The sequence below is a fragment of the Stomoxys calcitrans genome, chromosome 3 (genome assembly GCF_963082655.1).
Source record: "Stomoxys calcitrans chromosome 3, idStoCalc2.1, whole genome shotgun sequence".
Classification (NCBI taxonomy): Eukaryota; Metazoa; Arthropoda; class Insecta; order Diptera; family Muscidae; genus Stomoxys; species Stomoxys calcitrans.
This window is the reverse complement of record NC_081554.1, coordinates 59,491,499-59,513,395: the sequence shown is the minus strand read 5'-3', so window position 1 is coordinate 59,513,395 and position 21,897 is coordinate 59,491,499. Positions and strand designations below refer to the sequence as shown.

The 21,897-nt window shown below is 37.5% G+C and overlaps 1 protein-coding gene across 8 annotated transcripts in view; it reads left to right on the top strand.

Moving 5' to 3' along the window:
* The window catches only part of LOC106081447 (sodium/hydrogen exchanger 3), a 275,612-nt gene extending 265,439 nt beyond the window's left edge, over window positions 1–10,173 (top strand). For all 8 annotated transcript variants that reach the window (XM_059364876.1, XM_013243386.2, XM_013243387.2 and 5 more), the window contains one exon: window positions 2,480–10,173. In XM_059364876.1, coding sequence (XP_059220859.1) covers window positions 2,480–2,981 — 502 coding nt within the window. In that variant the 3' untranslated portion in view covers window positions 2,982–10,173. The remainder of the gene's footprint in view (window positions 1–2,479) is intronic.
* Window positions 10,174–21,897: the final 11,724 nt, after the last annotated feature.

The following is a 21,897-nucleotide window of genomic DNA, read 5'->3' as shown; positions in this document are numbered from 1 at the left end:
TTTGAGCTCTATATTATCGTAATTGGTCTATATACTCATTTGATGGGTTTTGGACGTCCCCCGAGGCACCCGACCCCAACAATAGAAACCATGTTTTGTTTTGACTGTGAGAGTGCAAAAAAATTTCGAACGAATCGCATTACCAATCTCCGAGAGCTGTTGTTTTTGAAATTAGGGTAATGAGAAGTGCTTTTTAGGGGAGGGATGGCACTCAGACATTTTGACTCAAATATGGATATCAAATTCGTGCTGCATTCCCAAATCCATTTAATGTGAGCCCCATATTGCCATGGTCGGTAAATATGAACTGTTTGGAGGGTGTTTTGGGCTTACCCCCAAACACTTGCCTCAAATTCAATTTGTGTTTGTTTGTTCCGTATTGTGTAGGTTGGTCTGGAAGGAAACATAGGCTATATAATTTTTTTGACATCGGAAGGGGGACGGACCCTCCACCTTACCCCAAAAGTACTACCCAAAAATAAAAGTCGACCGCTCGGAACAATATGGGATTCAAATGAAAGGTATTCAAGAGTAAAGTACGAATTTCATAATAAAAGTTGTGTCCAAGTACCTGGGCGACCGCCCCAGCCCAAAATACCTTAAAATAGGTTTATTTGACGATCAGACAATATGGGACTCAAATGAAAGGTATTCGGGAGTAGATTACGAATATGTTCAGGAATTAGGAATAGGCTTTATAATTTATTGATAACAGAAGGGGCGAACCCTCCACCGTTACCCCAAAAACACACTCAAAATCTAAAGTAGACTGATAAGGACAATATGGGTATCAAATGAAAAGTATGCGGGAGTAAATAACGAATCTGGCATACAAATTCATGTCGAAGTATAGGGGGTCATCCCACCCCCACAAAAACGCCTAAAATGAGTACATAAGCCAATCACGGATATATGGGACTCGGTTTGTTTGTTCCGTATAGACTGAAAAACGGCAAAACAAATTTTCTGGATGGAAACATAGGCTACATATTTTTTCGGTATCGGAACCTGTTTCTTATGGCAAAAACACAATCCAAATCAAAAGTGGACCGATCGGCACAATATAGGTATCAAATGAAAGGTATTGGAGAGTAGAATGCGAATATGGTATTAAAATTTGAGTCTAAGTACCCATCGGGCCGCCCCAACCTCGAAACTCCCCCTGGCAGACATATTGGACGTTCATTTCCATGGGACTCAAATGAAAGGTATTCGTGAGTAGATTTCGAATATGCCATACAAAATCGAAGTATAGGGGATCACGCCACCCCTCAAAAACGCCATTAGACCCATTATGACTATATGATACCTGGCTAAACCGATTTTCTTAAAAATTTCGTAGATTGTTTACATTTGACTGGAAGGAAACATAGGTTAAATAATTTTTAGATATCGGGTGTAGGCGGACCCTTTCCCAAGTGGTCCGATGGTCACAAAAAAGGTATCATATGAAAGGTATTGGAGACCAGAAAATTAATATGGTATTAAAGTACCCAGCGGGATCCCCAACCCCTAAACTCCTCTAACCAGATATATTCGCAGTTCATGTCAATATGGGACTCAAATGAAAAGTATTAGGCAGTAGATTACAAATATGACATAAAACATTAGGTCTAAGTAATGGAAGCTCGCCCACCCCCAAATACCCCCAAATGGGCATATTAGCCGATCATGGCTATATGGGACTCAAATGAAAGGTATTAGTGAGTAGATTACAAATATGACATTAAAATTTGTATTCAAATTTAGGTGGCGTTTTTCCTCCTAAAGATACGTCAAATGACATTATGACAATATGGGTCAATATGGACAATATACATCCGTGTATGTAGAGGTTTCAAAGTGTGGCCCGGACGAACTTAATGTGTTTTTATGACAATGTCAAAAAGACCCATTCTCCCAATTGATTTCAGTTGGTTGTTTTGCTAAGGTGCTTCAACCTTGGTCGTGCGTTTGAGTTCTGCGAACAAGAATATGCGGAAAATCCATGGTTGCATCCGGTCCAATTTAAAGCCTATTTAATAGCTTTAAAACTAAATAAAAAACGATTTTTCTTTCAAACTTTTTTAAATTTTCTAATAATTTTGCTTAATTCCTTAAACAATTTTACCAACTTTTTCAGCTTAAAACAAAAACTTCATTTTGGCAAAAGTTTGAGCGACTTGATAAGATTTAATTATTCTTATTGGAGTGTATTTAGAAACTAGTTTAACTAAAACAAGTTACGCACAAACTTTTGGTTTTTTTTTAATTTTTTTACAAAAACTGTTATCAAAATTAAAACTTGTTTATCATACTCATCTCATAATCTTTTGAAATTTCAAATTTTTTCTCTTTCAACAAAACCAAATATCCAAACAAAAAACAAATCCATCCATTCAAACATGCCCAACAAAAATCCGAACAAACGTTCGCGCATATCGCTGAAACACACATACACCCACACATCCACACACTTCTACATTTAAACCCAAAACAGAGACATTATCCCCGAGGAATCTTATCACCATGGATACTCCAAATCCTTATGCGAACCGCAAGGTGAAGAATGGGATGCCATGTTAGCCGAAGCGGAGCGCACCAAGCACTCCAGTGCGAATAGTGACAAGTTTTTGCGCAGTGGCCGAGAACCCCTGCTGCCCAAATTGACACCCCGCGCCCAAATAAGGCGTGGCATGGGCGCCAGTGCAGCAGCCGCAGCATCTGCGGCAACTACCGCCTCCAACAGTTCAGGCCTAAGTGGTGGTAGCAACAAAAAGAGCCAAGTCACCACCGCCCTACTATCCACCTCCAATTCCGATTACGATGACGACAATGATGAGGACTTTGATTTGTACGATGATGAGAACATTGTGGTGACCACCACAATATCCAATGCCGATGGTCGTCCCCGCAGTGCAAGTGATGGTGAAGGTAGTGCGGCCACCACTTCGACCACGACCATTCGTCTGACGCGCAACAATGATGAAAGTATTATTTGAGTAAAGCAACATGAGCATGAGGACGAAGGGGGAGAATTGCAGATCAACGATGAAGACCATGCATCGGGGGATGACGATGATGAATGTGTTCCAACCATAGAGGCAAATGAAAGCCGCTATAACGATTATGACTATGATTACGACGAAGATGATGAGGACAATGTGGAGAGGCAGGAGCAACAACATTTGCTAATGGGTTCCAGAAAATCAAGAAATTTCTTTAAGTACGAAATGTTTTATTAAGGCCTATGTTCACAAGAAACCAGAGGGAGAGAGAGAGAAGAGAAAACATTGTTTAAAATGTAAACGTTATATGTATGTATATAAGAGTGGTCCAACCTTATCCAGTATATTGTTTTTTGTAATGAAATAGTTTAGGGAGAAATTTTTTAGGAAATGAACAATGATGGCCGAGTTTTGTAATTGTACGGAAAGATAAAGTAATGCGGATTCCCTAACCCCCCCAAAATGTGACACAATATATATATGAAACGGGGAGTTTTGTAACGAAATAGGATTTCCCTTTTTTCATTATACTACCCCATACCAAAAGATCACATTTTTAAAGTATTTGTTAGAAATATTAAACTTGTAACGAATATTGTGGACTTGTAGCCAATTAATGCAATGAACCTTCGTAACTCGCAACAGACATAATACCCAAAACTTTTACCTACCGAATATTATTGGGTGATATGATCACTTTCAAATCGCTGTGGTTGTTACTGAGGAGCTCATAACATGCAATAAAAAAGTTAAAGTTATACCCACATCAAACCATCATGGGCTTTACGTCCATTGTAAGTTGTGATCGATTGCATTTCTATAGACTTTGTTATATTTTTTCATCGATCTTTTAAACCAAAAATTAGTATAAAATTCTGGTATAAAAAGGGTGCAAACCTTTCTATTTTGCGTAAAATTCCCACCAAATATATAGGAATCTTTGGAAACGATCACAACACTATGATTTAAAATAGTGGAGATTTTCGCAAATATATGGCAAACATGTAATTTCATTAAAATATTTTAAAGAAATTTTCAAAAGTAACGAGACTACTTTAAATACATTGCAGTGGAGACTACATTAAATTTATTGGAGACTTTTTCAAATGTATTGGAGACTACTTCAAATATAATGGAGATCATACCAATTACAGTGGTGACCACTCCAAAACAATAGAGTCCACTGCAAAGATAGTGAAAACCAGTCTAAACATTGTGGAGACCACTTTAAACACAGTGGAGACTATCCATAGCACAGTGGAAACCATTGCAAAAACAGTAGAGACTAATTCAAGCACAGCAGAGACCACTACAAACACAGTGGAGACTACTTCAAGCACAGTGGCGAACACTCTAAACATAGTGGTTACCACTCCCAAAAGTTAAGACAATTTTAAGTTAGTAGAGAATACTCCCACTACAGTTAGTACCGCTCCAAACACAGTACTGTCGTGTCAAAACCATTCCATTGGACTGTAGAATACTTCAAGCTCAGTGGAGACTAATCCAAGCACATTAAAAACACTTCAAACGTAGTGGTGATCACTCCTAACAGTTAATACAAATTTAAATTAGTGGAGACTACTTAAAATGGAGTGGATACTAGTTAAAATGCAATGGATACTACTACAAGCACTATGAAGACCACAGCGAACACAGTGGACACTAATCCAAGAACAGTGAAAACCACTCCAACCAAATTTGATTACCACTCCTATCAGTTAATATAACTTTAAATTAGTGGAGACTTCATAAAATGCAGTGGATACTACTTTAAATGCAATGGATACTAGTTAAAATGCAATCTATACTGCTACAAACACAGTGAAGACTACACCAAGCACAGTGAAAACCACTCCAATCAAAGTGCTAATCACTCCTAACAGTTAATACAATTTGAAATAAGTGGATACTACTTAAAATGCGGTGAATACTTCTTAAAATCCAATAGATGCAGAGTGGAGACCACTGTTAACACAGAGGAGACCACTGACCACACAGTTGAGACCATGCCAAACATAGTTGTTACTATTTCCAACAGCTCAGATTTTTTAATAACATTAGAGATCTTTGCAAACACTGCAGATTCCTCTCAAAACACAATGCTGATCACTCCAAACCACTTCAAGACTACTTAAAATGCATTGGAGATTACTCCAACTATAGTGGAGACCATTCTAAACACAGTACAATGCGGACCACTTGCAACACAATGGAGACCACTTAAAAGTGTGGAGACTACTCTTAACTTCAAAAATTGGAGACCCCCCCCCAAAAAAAAAAAAAACGTGGGGGGGGTCTCCAATGACCTCAATATCATTTGAAGCATAGTGGGGACCACTTTAAGTATAGTAGAGAGGACTTTAAGCATAGTGGAGACCACTTTAAGCATAGTGGATACCATTTCAAGCGCAGTGGAGACGACTTTAAGCGTAGTGCAGACTACGTTAAGCACAGTGGAGACCACTTTAAGCATAGTTGAGACCACTTTAAGCGCAGTGGATACCGCTTTAAGAATGCTGGAGACCACTTTAAACATAGTGGAGACACTGTAAGCTTAGTGGAGAACCCTTTTAGCATAGTGGAGACCAGGGAAGCATAACCGAGAACACTTTTAGCATAGTAGATACCACTTTAAGCATAGTGGAGACCACTGTAAGTATAGTGGAGACCACTTTAAGCATAGTGGAGACCACTTTAAGCATAGTGGAGACCACTTTAAGAATTCTGGAGACCACTGTAAACATAGTGGAGACACTGTACGCATAGTGGAGAACACTTTTAGCATAGTAAAGTCCACTTTAGGCTGAGTGGAGACAATTTTAAGCATAGTGGAGACCACTTTAGGCATAGTGGATACCACTTTAAGCCCAGTAGAGATCTCTCCAAACGCACTGGAAATGATTTTGAACCTCTCCAAGCAGACTGGATACTAATTCCATTACATTGGAAATCACTCACATTACCCTGACGACTTCGAACATGGTGAAGCTCTTTTCAAACAGAGTGGAGAACACTTCATTTACAGGGGAGAACACTCAAAATACTTCAATTGTGTTTTGAGTGTTCTCCTCCAAACAAAACACCAAATCAAGTAAAGACTACTCCTAACACAATGGTGACCAGTCTATAAACTGTGGAGATCTCTCGAAACACACTGGTGCCTCCTCTTAACAGAGTGGAAATCTCTTCAGACACATCGTGTACACAACTCAATGAAATTGCACCAAATACAGTGGAAATCTTTTAAAGCATAGTATAGTATTTTTAATTGACTCCCATTCCAAAAACTCACTGAGGCGACTTCTCACAATACTATAGATACAACTTCAGACATCGTGTATACCTCTCCCAAAGTTGTGGCGACTTCAAGTACAGCAAGACTTTGTCCAATATTATACAAACTAATGCAATCAAGTGTTAATACATTGGAAACTCTTTGGAAAACTATGGAGTCTATTCCCAATGTTGTGGAGAATAGTCGCATTACTAACATTCCCTATGTTAATACAGTATCTACCACAAATACAATGAAGACATGTCTTTATAGAATGGTGTTAAGTATTTATACAGTGAAGACAAGTCTTAGCACTCCAATTACCGTGGAGTGTAATCCAAGTAAACCTGTTCAAATGTATTGGAGACTTTGTCTGGTATTATTCAAACTAATTACTTTTTATACTGCTTACACCATTTCAAATGCGGTGAAGTTTGTTTTAAGAAAATGGAGATCACAGCAAGTACAATGGCAACTAGTCTGCCTGCTGTGAGACCTTTTGAAATATAGTTAACACTAGAAAGATCAAGCTATTTTTACATATTTTTGACTTATTCGCCAAAATGACTAATATGATATTTTGGTGTAAAACTTAATAAATTTAAAATTTTTGTTTTAAAACCTACAAAATTCATAAAAAAAATGTTTATTATAAAAAAACTTAATAAATTTTAAATTCAAAATAGCTCCAACTGGTCATTTTGACCGGCGGTTTGGTCTTTCTAATATTAAAACACTGCAGATATTCAACATCCAGACCAAGTACAGCTTCAACTACTATAAAGACTTAGTCCAATATTGAGGAGACTAGTTTAAATATATACAGGAAATACAGATTCTAAACAGTTCATTCGAAGCACAGTTTAATCCCGTTTAATTGTTTCGGAGAGTTTTCCCAACATTTTGGAGAGTAGACCATTTCAAGTACAGTGGAGATTATTGAAAATACAATGGAGACAATTCCTAAGACAGTAGAGACCCTCAAAAAACTGTGCACGTTAGTCAAACGGCATTGGAAATATTGCGCATATCATCTTGACTGCCGTGGAGTTTCTTTCAAATCTAGTAAAGCTCACTCCAAAGAAATTGGAAATTGGAATTGGTCTTTCTAGTGTCAAAACACTGCAAATATTCAACATCCAGGACAAGTACAACTTCAACTACTATAGAGATTTAATCTAATATTGAGAAGAATCGTTTAAATATACTAGAAACTCTGCCGATTCTGAAAAGTCCATTCTAAGCACAGTTTTCCGTTTAATAGTTTTGGAGAGTTTTCCCAACATTTTGGAGACTAGTCTATATACCTTTGAAGCCCTACTAATACTCAGTAGACCATTTCAAGTACAGTGGAGATCGTTTCCAACACAGTGGAGCTTACTGAAAATACAGTGGAGACAACTCCTAATGCAGTAGAGATCCTGAAAATACTAACCTGGAGGTTAGTCAAAAAACAGTTAAGACATTGCAAATACTGCACATATGACCTTGATTGCAGTGGAGTTCGTTTCAAATCTCGTGGAGCTCACTCCAAAGAAATTGGAATTGGTCTTTCTAGTGTTAAAACACTGCAGATATTCAACATCCAGACCAAATACAGCTTCAACTACCAAGGAGACTTAGTCCAATATTCAGGTTTACATATAGTGGAAACTCTGCAAATTCTGAACAGTGCATTTTATGCACAATTTAATTCCGTTTAATTGTTTTGGAGAGTTTTCCCAACATTTTGGATACTGGTATATATAGAGATTACTGAAAATACAGTGGATACAACTCCTAATGCAGTAGATAAACTTGAAATACTGAGGAGGTTAGTCAAAAAACAGTTGAGACACTGCAAATACTGCACATATGACCTTGATTGCAGTGGAGTTCCTTTCAAATCTCGTGGCGATCAATCCAAAGAAATTGGAATTAATCTTTCTAGTGTTAAAACACGGCAGATATTCAACAACCAGACCAAGTACAGCTTCAACTACTAAGGAGACTTAGTCCAATATTGAAGAGTTTAGTTTAAATATGCTGGAAACTCTGCAGATTCTGAACAGTCCTTTCTAAACACAGTTTAATTCCGTTTAATTGTTATGGAGAGTTTTCCCAACATTTTGGAGACTAGTCTATATAACATTGAGGTATATAGACTAGACAAATACTCAGTAGACCATTTCAAGAACAGTGAAGATTGTTCGAAACACAATGGATATTACTAAAAATACAGTGGAAACAACATCTAATGCATTAGAGATCCTCGAAAGACTGTGCAGGTTAGTCAAAAAGTTATGAAATGTTCATATACTGCACATATAACCTTGTTTGTCGTGGAGTTCCTTTCAAATCTAGTGGAGATCATGAAATTGGAAACAACAACAATATTTTCGACAAGGCTACTCGGCTTGTCTTTTGGAAAGTTCAACTTATTTAATAGAGACCATTTCACTTGCTGTGAAGTAGGCTTAGTCTTTGAATTCTAATTTCTATTTTCGAAGTAATTTTTCAAGGTTTCAAGGTTTGCATTGCCTGTACATATCCGTGGTCATCAAAGTTGCCTAAAATACTTGCGTTTACTATTGTAACTGTATTTTTTTGAACTTTCTAGAATACAGAAGAGAGTATTTTCGAATAAAATGACCATATAATTTTAAAGATTTTCCAGTTCCCATTTAATTAGCAATATTTCTGATTCCTACACTATACCAAAAGCTAAAAATTCTTAGTACAACAAATGTTATTAGTTTTAAATCCGTTCCCAACTCCTTTATTCAAATTGCGTTGAGTTTTTCTTTAAACCCACATCCTATTAGCAAACATACTTCGTTCAAAACTCCTCGTTATTGTCAATGTCATAAACAACACTGAGTTTGTTCTATCATTAGAGCAAACCAACACTTACTTATTGATTAATAGATAAGTATGTACTTAAAATAGTAACTCTTTTTAGTAAAAAAAAAACAAAAACATATGTTTGTATCATAGTTTAGTACATCCTAGTTTACAAGTACTTATTGTATTGTATGTTTTCATTTTAGTTTTTGTAAGAAAAGTACTCAAAATAATTCGTTTTTTTTAAAAAAAAAAGGCAACGAGTTTAACTTTTAAATGCGCATATCATTTCCGCTTACGCCCCTTGCCTATTATGAAGGCTAGCGATTTTATAAAAATCGTTGGTAAACTAATAAAGCTATACTTAATTTGAAAATAGTTTTTAAAGAAAAGAAGAAAAAAGAAAAAGAATCACTAAAACATTTCTTTTTGTATTTTATGTAATTCATATAATTTGTGTATTTAGCTCACAATTGTTAAACCAAGAACTATCTTTTAAACATTTTTGTTCCATAATTTTAATTTTTAATGAAACAATTACAATAGCCAATAATCACAAAAATAAAAAATATTCAATGCATTTAGCCAATTGTTTTTTCCTTTAAGTTTTATTTAAACAAAATATATAAAATAAAAGAAATAACCCTAAATCCCCTAACTTTAAAGAGATAACTAAATTGTATTATTGTAAAAAAAAAAGTTAAAAGTGCTACCCATAAACACTATAGAGTAAGAAGAACTTAAAAAAATTAAAAAAAAATGGTCCCAACCTCTTTAAAATAGAGTTAGTTTTAAATTAAACTGCAAAACAAGTAGCTGCAATATTCAATCCTATGATTATTGCAATGGAAGGCCATAGGGGACAGTCCTGTAATGCTGTTACTCGTTATCCTCCCTTCGTCCTTTGTTTTGCTAGGGTTAGTATTCACACACACACACAAAAAAGATACAAACATCCAATGAATAGCTTTACAAATTTTAGTTTTTTATTTAATACAAAAACTTTACTTTTATTTTTGTTTTCAATTTTGTTTTGTACTTTCAAGAGAACTTGTATTCAAAATAAAGAGAGAAGAATAACAGAAATTGTATGAAAATGATTTTTAAATTATTATTAATCTGCAATGATTCTTCTATTGTGGTGTAAGGAATACCGTGTTTGTAACTTTAAAAACTATTATATCATTTTTATACCCTCCACCATAAGATGGGGGGTATACTAATTTCGTCATTCTGTTTGTAACTACTCGAAATATTCGTCTGAGACCCCATAAAGTATATATATTCTTGATCGTCATGAAATTTTATGTCGATCTAGCCATGTCCGTCCGTCTGTCCGTCCGTCCGTCTGTCTGTCGAAAGCACGCTAACTTCCGAAGGAGTAAAGCTAGCCGCTTGAAATTTTGCACAAATACTTCTTATTAGTGTAGGTCGGTTGGTATTGTAAATGGGCCATATCGGTCCATGTTTTGATATAGCTGCCATATAAACCGATCTTGGGTCTTGACTTCTTGAGCCTCTAGAGTGCGCAATTCTTATCCGATTGGAATGAAATTTTGCACGACGTGTTTTGTTATGATATCCAACAACTGTGCCAAGTATAGTTCAAATCGGTTCATAACCTGATATAGCTGCCATATAAACCGATCTTGGGTCTTGACTTCTTGAGCCTCTAGCGTGCGCAATTCTTATCCGATCAGAATGAAATTTTGCACGACGTGTTTTGTTATGATATCCAACAACTGTGGCAAGTATGGTTCAAATCGGTTCATAACCTGATATAGCTGCCATATAAACCGATCTTGGGTCTTGACTTCGTGAGCCTCTAGAGTGCGCAATTCTTATCCGAATGGAATGGAATTTCGCACGACGTGTTTTGTTATGATACCCAACAACCTTGCCAAGTATGGTTTAAATCGGTCCATAACCTGATATAGCTGCCATATAAACCGATCTTGGGTCTTGACTTCTTGAGCCTCTAGAGGGCACAATTCTTATCCGATTTGAATGAATTTTTGCACGAAGTATTTCGTTATGATATTCAACAACTGTGCCAAGTATGGTTGAAATCGGTCCATAACCTGATATAGCTGTCATATAAACAGATCTGTGGATTTGACTTCTTGAGCTTCTAGAGGGCGCAATTCCTATCCGATTTGCCTGAAATTTTGCATGACGTATTTTATTTTTACTTTCAACAACTGTGTCAAATAAGGTTCAAATCGGTTCACAACCTGATATAGCTGCCATATAAACCGATCTGGGACCTTGACTTCTTGACCCCTAGAGGTCGCAATTATTATCCGATATGCCTGAAATTTTGTACGACGGATCCTCTCATGACCATCAACAAACGTGTTTATTATGGTCTGAATCGGTCTATAGCCCGATACAGATCCCATATAAATCGTTCTCTCTATTTTATTTCGTGAGCCCCAATGGGCGCAATTCTTATACGAATTGGCTGACATTTTACCGGACCATATATTGATATCGTTTTAATAGCAGAGCAACTCTTTTCTTATATCCTTTTTGCCTAAGAAGAGATGCCGGGAAAAGAACTCGACAAATTCGATCCATGGTGGAGGGTATATAAGATTCGGCCCGGCCGAACTTAGCACGCTTTTACTTTTTTTCAGTTTTTTTTTATGGAGTTTTTTGTATTTCATTTATGTTTATTTTCTATATGTTGTTTTGCCGTTGAATAATTAAAAAAATCGTTTTTAGTTTTTTTTTTCACTGTGCTCTAAATGGCGGCGAGTAGGGTTTATTTTTTTTATTTTCACGGTCGCCATGTGAAAGAATTGAGGACCACTTCAATTGGCTGTTGTTCTTAAATTGAATTTTATTTTAACAAAATATTTCTAAGCTAGCTTAAGCCTAGCCATCATGTTCCCATGCTGTTGGGTTGCTCACCTGTGTGAATATGCAACGTATGTATATTCACACGGCAACGCGGATGGTTGTGATAACCTAAGCCAGACAATGGTCATGACCAAGGCCAGACAATTGTCTCACACATATACACACTACAGTCCATAACCTGATATAGCTGCCATATAAACCGATCTTGGGTCTTGACTTCTTGAGCCTCTAGAGGGCGCAATTCTTATCCGAATGGAATGGAATTTCGCACGACGTGTTTTGTTGTGATACCCAACAACTGTGCCAAGTATGGTTGAAATCGGTCCATAACCTGATATAGCTGTCATAAAAACAGATCTGCGGATTTGACTTCTTGAGCTTTTAGAGGGCGCAATTCCTATCCGATTTGGCTGAAATTTTGCATGACGGATTTTATTTATACTTTCAACAACTGTGTCAAATAAGGTTCAAATCGGTTCATAACCTGATATAGCTGCCATATAAACCGATCTGGGATCTTGACCCCTAGAAGTCGCAATTATTATCCGATATGCCTGAAATTTTGTACGACGGATCCTCTCATGACCATCAACAAACGTGTTTATTATGGTCTGAATCGGTCTATAGCCCGATACAGATCCCATATAAATCGTTTTCTCTATTTTATTTCGTGAGCCCCAATGGGCGCAATTCTTATACGAATTGGCTGAAATTTTACACAGGTCTCCAACATATAATTTAATTGTGGTCCGAACCGGACCATATCTTGATATCGTTTTAATAGCAGGGCAACTCTTTTCTTATATCCTTTTTTGCCTAAGAAGAGATGCCGGGAAAAGAACTCGACAAATGCGATCCATGGTGGAGGGTATATAAGATTCGGCCCGGCCGAACTTAGCACGCTTTTACTTGTTATATTTAGGAACATATTATTGAAATTTGTCTTTAAATACGATCTTCATAATGAAATCCATCGGCCACATAACCATAAATCCGTTTTTGGAGTACAACGCTTAAAATCCAATGCAAATTTAGGTTGGTGAAGAACAACATCCTCTGCTTATAAGTGTCTAGTTAATTGATTTAGAAACTTTATAAACATTTTTTACATTAAAACCATCGTTTTGTTGATTTAGTTTTTTTGTATCAAAGACAAAAATCCCCCATGGCTCCCCCTGTTAGGGTTTTCTCCTGTAAACTCTTCTTATAGAGAAGAAAGTGACAAATGTTTGAAGATTACATCAAATCCTATGGAAACCATTCCAATTTTGAGTATAAACCAGCCCATATACTCCCTGAGACCAGTTCAAATACCATGGAAACCAATCCAAACGCTTTAAATGCTAGTTGAAATAGAGTTTGGGCCCTGCATATACCGATTAAACAAATCTTAGTCTATTGGGCATTATCTCATAGGACCCAGAGCAAACCTCTCTAATATAGGAAATGGTTTAAGTTTAGGTTAAACGAATAACCCAAGCCGCATATTTGGCGCTTTGAGACACAATAGCCAGAAAAAGAAGAAAAAAAGAAGAGCTGGTAAAAAAAGTCATGATGATCATGGTTTCGACCGAATGGGAGAAATATAGGAATAGAAAAGGGGACAAGTGCTTATTCATCATGTCACCACGCTAGTGGTTGTTGTTGTAGTAGCAGTGTGTGGTACACTGAGGCGGCAGCCCTTGCCGATGAAGGAATTCATCGGGTCCATCCGGTACATACAACCGGCTGCCATGGGATTGATCACGCTATTCACTACTCAAGTGTCAAGCATTGGTGTTCCGCATCCGTGCATGCGTGACAGCATTTTCAAGATTTCATCGCGTTCCACGTCGAACCAAACTCGTCTTAACCACATATCTGAGGAGACTCTATACAGACTCATCTGCAAGTTTGTCGAGATTGCAGAAGAACCGCCTCCCTAGGGTGGAAAGCTATGCCCCTGCAGAGCCGGGCATGAGCAGATCAGCTATTCGATCTTCTCATCTTCATCAACGTCGAATCAAACCCGTCTTATCTACGCATCTGAATAGACTCTCCAGAGACACATCTGCAAGTCATCGCGTTCCACGTCAAATCAAACTCGTCTTAACCACATATCTGAGGAGACTCTCCAGAGACGTATCTGAGAGTTTGTCGTGATTGGAGAAGAAGCGCCTCCCTAAGATGGAAAGCCTATGACCCTGTAGAGCCGGGCATTAGCAGATCAGCTATTCGATCGTCTGAGCTTCATCAAGACATTGTACATAGTAGTCATTGTGCAGGAATCCCATGCGCGCATCCATATGGCCTATCGCATAGTGTCCTGTTATGACCTTTTTAACCGTACTCAATGACCCTTTATCGAGGGCCAGCAACTCCCTTTCCCTCTTCCTGGCACCAGCTGGCCAAAGTGTCCTGGCAACGCGGCAACCATCCACAGACCCTCACCTTACTACCGCCTCCGCAGTGGCAGTCTCCTCTACAATGTTCAGTAGTTCGACAAAAGGCACGTGTGGGAATCCAGAAGCCCGTTCAGGTCCCCAAAACACTTCGCCACGCATTTCGACTTCATTGTCGTTGAATTTAAGGCGGCAATATTGACCATCGCGCAGTGCACAGTTATGACTCCTGTGGTCGTACTCAGTGACCCCTTATAGAAGGGTCATTAACTCCTTCGCCCACTCCCGATCACCAGCCAAAGTGTCCTGGCAATCCGACAACCATCCACAGACCCCCACCTTACTACCGCCTCCGCGCTGGCCGTCTCCTCTACTATGTGTTCAGGTCCCCAAAATACTTCGCCACGCATTTCAACTTCATTGTCGTTGAATTCAAGTCGGCAATATTGACCATCGCGCAGTGCGCTGTTATGACTCCTGTAATCGTACTCAGTGACCCCTTATCGAGCTCAAGCAACTCCCTCGTCGTCTTCCGGTCAACAGCTGTCCAGAGTGTCCTGGAAATTTGACAATCATCCACAGACCCGCCTCCGCACACTGGCCATCTCCTCTACTATGTTCAGTAGTTCGACAAAACGCACGTGTGCAAAACACAGGTCACATGTCTGCTTGCCGTGGAGGATACCTTCCTGGCATACTCGTCCGCCTTCCATTTCCCAAAAACTAAATTGTCCAAGAATCCAGGAGCCCGTTCAGGTCCCCCAAACACTTCGCAATGCATTTCGACCACATCGCCGTTGAATTCATGGCCTTGAGGGCTATCATGGGTCCAGATAAATCTTGAGTTTCGAAGTTGCCAGGTTTATCCTTCGAAACTTCTCTGCGGCCAACGTAATGGCATAGACCTCTGCTTGAAAGGTCGTGCACTCGTCCGGTTATCTAATACATACGACATACCGTTGTCGAGTGTCTCCTAGTAAACACCCAGTCTCGTCTCTGACCCTAGGTATTTCGCCTCAGCTTCAAAGTGATCCCGTCCAAAGACGGGCATCTAACATCCGGTATCTTATATCTCCGAGTCAAGGATCCCTTCGTCGCGTACTCGTCCCCCTTCCATTTCCCAGCACACCAAGTTGTTTGGGAACCGAGAAGCCCATTCAGGTCCCCAAAAACTTCGCCACCCATTTCGACTTCATTGTCGTTGATTTCAAGGCCATGAGGGCTACCATAGGTTCAGATATATCCTGAGTTTTGAAGTTGACAGGTTTATCCTCCGGATCTTCTTTGCGACCAAAGTAATGGCACAGACCTCTGCCTGAAAGATCGTGCACTCGTCCGGTTATCTAACTGACATATCGTTGTCGAGTGTCTCCTGGTAAACCCCCAGTCCCGTCCCTGTTCCTAGGTATTTGACGTTCATTGATAGAGAGTTATACCGCCACCGTAGCTTAGAGGTAAGCATGTCCGATAATGACTCTGAACGCCTGGAATCGAATCTTGGCGAAAACATCAGCAACATTATAAGCGGTGGTTATCCCCTTCTAATGCTGGCGATATTAGTGAGGTACTTTGCTATGTAAAAACTTCTCCCCAAAGAGGTATCGCATTGTGGCACGCCGTTCGGACTCGATAAAAAAAGTAGGTCCCTTAACAACGAGCTTAAAATTTAATCGAACAGCACTCATTGATATGTCAGAAGTTTGACCCTGTTCCATAATGGAATGTTCATGGGCAAATTTGCAATTTGTGGAGTGGTACCGTCCAAGGACGGGAGTCTAAAATCCGGTAACTTATATCTCCGAGTGAAAACAATCTGCCTGGAATCAATAGGACGACGTCGTTCGCATATGCGATTAGTCTCATGCAATGACATTTAAAAGTATACTTCGTTTATCGCCAGGTCCCAGAAAATCGGCGAAAACATATTTTCTCCTTTGTCAGGAGTTTTGAGCACTATCCAGCAAAAAGTCGGACAAACGAAGATTTGACAGCCACAACAATTTTGCGGAGTAGGTACTATGGCCATTTAAGTGCAAATCGGGCGATAAATATGTATGGGTGCTACATTCAAATTTGAACCGATTTGGATGAAGTTTCGCAGATATGTTAAGATCAGCAAAAAAGCAATCTGTGCTAAATTTTGTGCAAATCGTTTGAAAATTGTAGCTACTGCGGCCATTTAAGTGCACATCGGGCGATACATATACATGCGATATATATCTAAATCTGAACCGATTTAGATAAAATGTTGCAGATATGTTAAGATCAGCAACAAAACAGTCCGTGCGAAAATTTGTGCAGATCGGTTGAAAATTGTAGCAACTATGGCTATTTAAGTGCAAATCGGGCGATACATATATATGGGAGCTATATCTAAATCGGAACCGATTTAGATAAAACGTTGTAGATATGTTAATATCAGCAACAAAATAGTCCGTGCGAAATTTTGTGCAGTTCGGTTGAAAATTGTAGCTACTGTGGCCATTTAAGTGCAAATCGGGGGGTACATATACATGCGAGCTATATCTAAATCTGAACCGATTTTGATAAAATGTTACAGATATATTAAGATCAACAACAAAACAGTCCGTGCGAAAATTTGTGCAGATCGGTTAAAAATTGTAGCTTCTACGGCCGTTTAAGTGCAAATCGACCGATACATATATATGGGAGCTATATCTAAATCTGACCCGATTTTGATGAAATTTTGCAGATATGTTAAGATCAGGAACAAAACAGTCAGGGCGAAATTTTGTGCAGATCGGTTGAAAATTGTAGCTACTGTGGTCATTTAAGTTTATATCGTGCGATGCATATATATGGGAGCTATATCTAAATCGGAACCGATTTTTACCAAAATCATTAACCTTCGTCCTTGGGCCAAAAAAGTAATATGTGCAAAATTTCGTGATGATTGGACAACAAGTACGACCTGCACTTACAAGATTGCAAGAATATATGGACTCACATACGGACGGACGGACATGGCTAAATCGAATCAGAAAGTAATTCTGAGTCGATCGGTATACTTATCAATGGGTCTAGCTCTTCTCCTTCTTGGCGTTGCAAACAAATACATAAAGCTATAATACCCTGTACCACAGTGGTGGTGTAAAGTATAAAAATGTGACTTTTGCAGGCGTTAAGTGCTCACCTTGAAACTTTTAAAACCACACTTTCCTGGGTTGGTTAAGCAAAGCTCATCCTAGTCATCTGCTTAGCACGCCACTTAGAAGACAGGTTTTGTCTCATTTTGTTGCATATTATTCTACCTCCAGGAAAAAGGTGGCTTCCTCCGTAGCGCGAAGGTTAGCATGTCCGTCTAAGAGGCTGAACGCCAGGGTTCGAATCCTGGTGAGAACATTAGAAAAAATATTCAGCTATTTCCTCCTAGTGCTGGCGATATTTGTGTGGTACTATACCAAGTAAAAACTTCTTCCCAAAGAGTGGTCGACACGCCATTTGAACTCGGTTATAAAAAGGAGGCCTCTTCTCATTGAGCCTAAACTTGAAATAGTGGTCGCACGCCATTTGAACTCGGTTATAAAAAGAAGGGCTCTTATCATTGAGCCTAAACTTGAATCGTTCATCAATCATTGCTTTGGGAGAAGTTTGCCCCTGTTCCTTAATGGAATGTTCAAGGGTAATGATATATTGGGTTGCCCAAAAAGTTATTGCGGATATTTTAAAAGAAAGTAAAAGCGTTTTAAATAAAACTTAGAATGAACTTTAATCAAATATATAATTCCCATTTTGTTCGATAACCTTTTGCCATCTTCCTGGCAAATTTTCATTCCACGCTCATAGAACTTATGGCCTTTATCTGCAGAAAACTGAACCAAGTGCGATACCATTTGAGGAGTTCTGCAAAGATCGAAATAAATGGTAGTCTGATGGTGCAAGGTCAGGGCTATATGGTGGATGCATCAAAAGTTCCCAGCCAAGCTCACTCAGTTTTTGGCGAGTGACCAAAGATGTGTGCGGTCTAGCGTTGTCCTGGTGGAATATGACACCTTTACGATTGACCAATTCTGGTCGCTTCTCCTTGATGGCTGTATTCAATTTGTCCAATTGTTGACAGTAAACATCCGAATTAATCGTTTGGTTCCTTGGAAGCAGCTCAAAATAAACCACACCCTTCCAATCCCTACAAACAGACAGCATAACCTTCTTTTGGTGGATATCAGCCTTTGAAGTGGTTTGAGCTGGTACACCATACTTGGACCATGATCGTTTTCGACTAACGTTGTTGTAAACAATCCATTTTTCATCTCCAGTTATGATTCGTTTTAAAAACGGAAACGGATCGAATTCATTGCGTTTAAGGTGCATATCACAAGCGTTGATTCGGTTTGTTAAATGAATTTCTTTCAATACATGTGGTACCCAAATATCAAGCTTTTTCACCAGCCCAAGACTTTTTATGTGATAATGAACAGTTGATTTTGGTATATTTAACTTCTCTCCTATCTCACGCTCAGTTACATGACGATCCAATTCGATTAATGCTTTGATTTGATCATCATCAACTTCATTTGGCCGACCGAAAAATCTGCAATTAATTTTTGGGCAACCCAATATTAATATGTTACTACATGCTAGACCATTAGTTATTCTTCTCAAACAACAAACTCTGTATTAACAGAGAGCTCTTTTTCTAAGTTTAAACTATAGTGAGTAGCTTTATTACATTGCAATTCAATAAACTATGTGTTCCAGCAATTGATAACTAATTTAAACTTTATATTATTTTATTAGTGTTTATTTATAATTTTCTATTTTTAACCATATATACAATAATCTTTTAAAGAAATTATTTAAGAAAACTTATATTAAAAAAATTATATGAATAAAAAAAAAAAAAAAAAAAAAAAAAAAACAGTTCAATAAAAATGTTTTATATAGTCTTAAATATAGATAAAATAAAAAAAAAACTTAATGCTGAACTTACAAAATAAAATACACAGTTAAAAAAAAAAAAAGAAAATTAAGGATGTACTTAAAACTAAACCAAAAACAGAAATGTTGATTATATATTCCTATGAGACAAAAGAGAGAAAAAAAAAAACACTTTCACCATAGCAACTGAAAGTCATATACAATATTGTTACAAACATGTTTTCACTACATGAATTTGTTTTATATAGACAGAATTGGAAAAAAAGAACATAAAGGTATTAGAAAACCATAACGGCAAGTAGAAAACAAAATTGGTCAGGCTCCCTTTAATTAAGCGAAATAAAAAAAAAATTAAAAAAATTTTAAAAACATACACAAGAAAAAACAAAATTTACTTAGAACAATAATAAATTGCTTATAAGGGTAACAATTATAAAGAAAAACCTCCCCACAAGAAAATTGAAAAGGCTTCATGATATTAATTAAAAAAAAATTAAAAATAAAAAAAAAATCTTACAATTAACTTAAAAACTCTAAACCAAATCTAATTTGTTGATTAGAAAGAAGAAAACAAAATTAAAATTAAAACCCACACCTTAAATGAAATTCCAAAATGAAATTTAAATAAAGTCGATTAATCATTGAAAAGCATTGTGTGACAACAAACATACCCGACACATTTTGTACAGTGTAAAATTTTATATATGAACCAGGAACAAGGAATAACAACTTAAAAACCAATACTAAGTATATTTGCAATTGTAAAAACAGAAAGAGATGAAAACTAAAACTAAAACCATGTAAAGAATTTTCGTTATAAAGCCAATTAAGTTTTATTGAAAACCAAAAAAACGAAAAAAAAAATAAAAATAAAAAAAAAACTTGAGAAAATGAGTTCGTAAACAGGTAAATAAAAAAAAAGTAAAAACATTTTAATAAAATGAATACTAGTGGAAATTATTTTGCTTCTGAATATAGACAGCAAGCTTACTTTTCAAGAAGGTAAGTTTCCCAAAGAAATTTTGCCTATTGGGTTGCCCAAAAAGTAATTGCGGATTTTTTAAAAGAAAGTAAATGCATTTTTAATAAAACTTAGAATGAACTTTAATCAAATATACTTTTTTTTTCTAAAGCAAGCTAAAAGTAACAGCTGATAACTGACAGAAGAAAGAATGCAATTACAGAGTCACAGGCTGTGAATGTCAACGACGACTATATAAAAAATCCGCAATTACTTTTTGGGCAGGGGTTTCTTTTCATGGACGCTACAAAAGTAGACGAAAGGGACAGCAAACGAGGCCATATTTTTTGCCACTCTTTTCACATTTCTTTTCAGTTAAGTTAGCCATTTCATGATGGAAAGATGTACGAGCCAACAACGAGTACAAATTATTATTATTTGCTACCGAAATTCGGAGTCAGTGGCCTCAATGTTTACAGCGCTACATCCAATTAAGCCATGAGGCTCATTTCTGGCTGAATGGCTTCGTCAATAAGCAAAATATGCGTTATTGGGCAGACAGCAATCCACACGTACTCCATGAGTCATGATTGCATGCCAATAAAATTACGGTTTAGTGAGGTCTATGGGCCAGCGGCGCCATTGGGTCGTACTTCTTTCGTGATGGTCAAGACTGGCACGTTATTGTGGAGTTAATTATGAAAGGGGTGAAAAACAACTTATTGGTTGCGTACTCCATGATTCATCATTGCATCCCAATAAAATAATTGTTAGGTGAGGTCTATGGGCCAGCGGCGTCATTGGGTCGTACTTCTTCCTTGATGCTCAAGACTGGCACGTTACTGTGGAGTTAATTATGAAAGGGGTGAAAAACTACTTATTGGTTGCGTATATAGACCAAATAAACTTATATATCTATATATAAAGGGTGATTTTTTTGAGGTTAGGATTTTCATGCATTAGTATTTGACAGATCACGTGGGATTTCAGACATGGTGTCAAAGAGAAAGATGCTCAGTATGCTTTGACATTTCATCATGAATAGACTTACTAACGAGCAACGCTTGCAAATCATTGAATTTTATTACCAAACTCAGTGTTCGGTTCGAAATGTGTTCAAATTTTGACAAATTTTGTTCAGCGATGAGGCTCATTTCTGGTTGAATGGCTACGTAAATAAGCAAAATTGCCGCATTTGGAGTGAAGAGCAACCAGAAGCCGTTCAAGAACTGCCCATGCATCCCGAAAAATGCACTGTTTGGTGTGGTTTGTACGCTGGTGGAATCATTGGACCGTATTTTTTCAAAGATGCTGTTAGACGCAACGTTACGGTGAATGAACACATTTCGAACCGAACACTGATTTTGGTAATAAAATTCAATGATTTGCAAGCGTTGCTCGTTAGTAAGTCTATTCATGATGAAATGTCAAAGCATACTGAGCATCTTTCTCTTTGACACCATGTCTGAAATCCCACGTGATCTGTCAAATACTAATGCATGAAAATCCTAACCTCAAAAAAATCACCCTTTATATATATATATATATATATATATATATATATATATATATATATATATATATATATATACGACTCGGCTAGACTTAGACGTCTCAATGCTAATCCAGAGAAGACTCAAATCTGCCTGCTCACGTGGAAGGTGAAGGTGGTCCAATTTGATGCACCACGGATCTTCAGTAAAA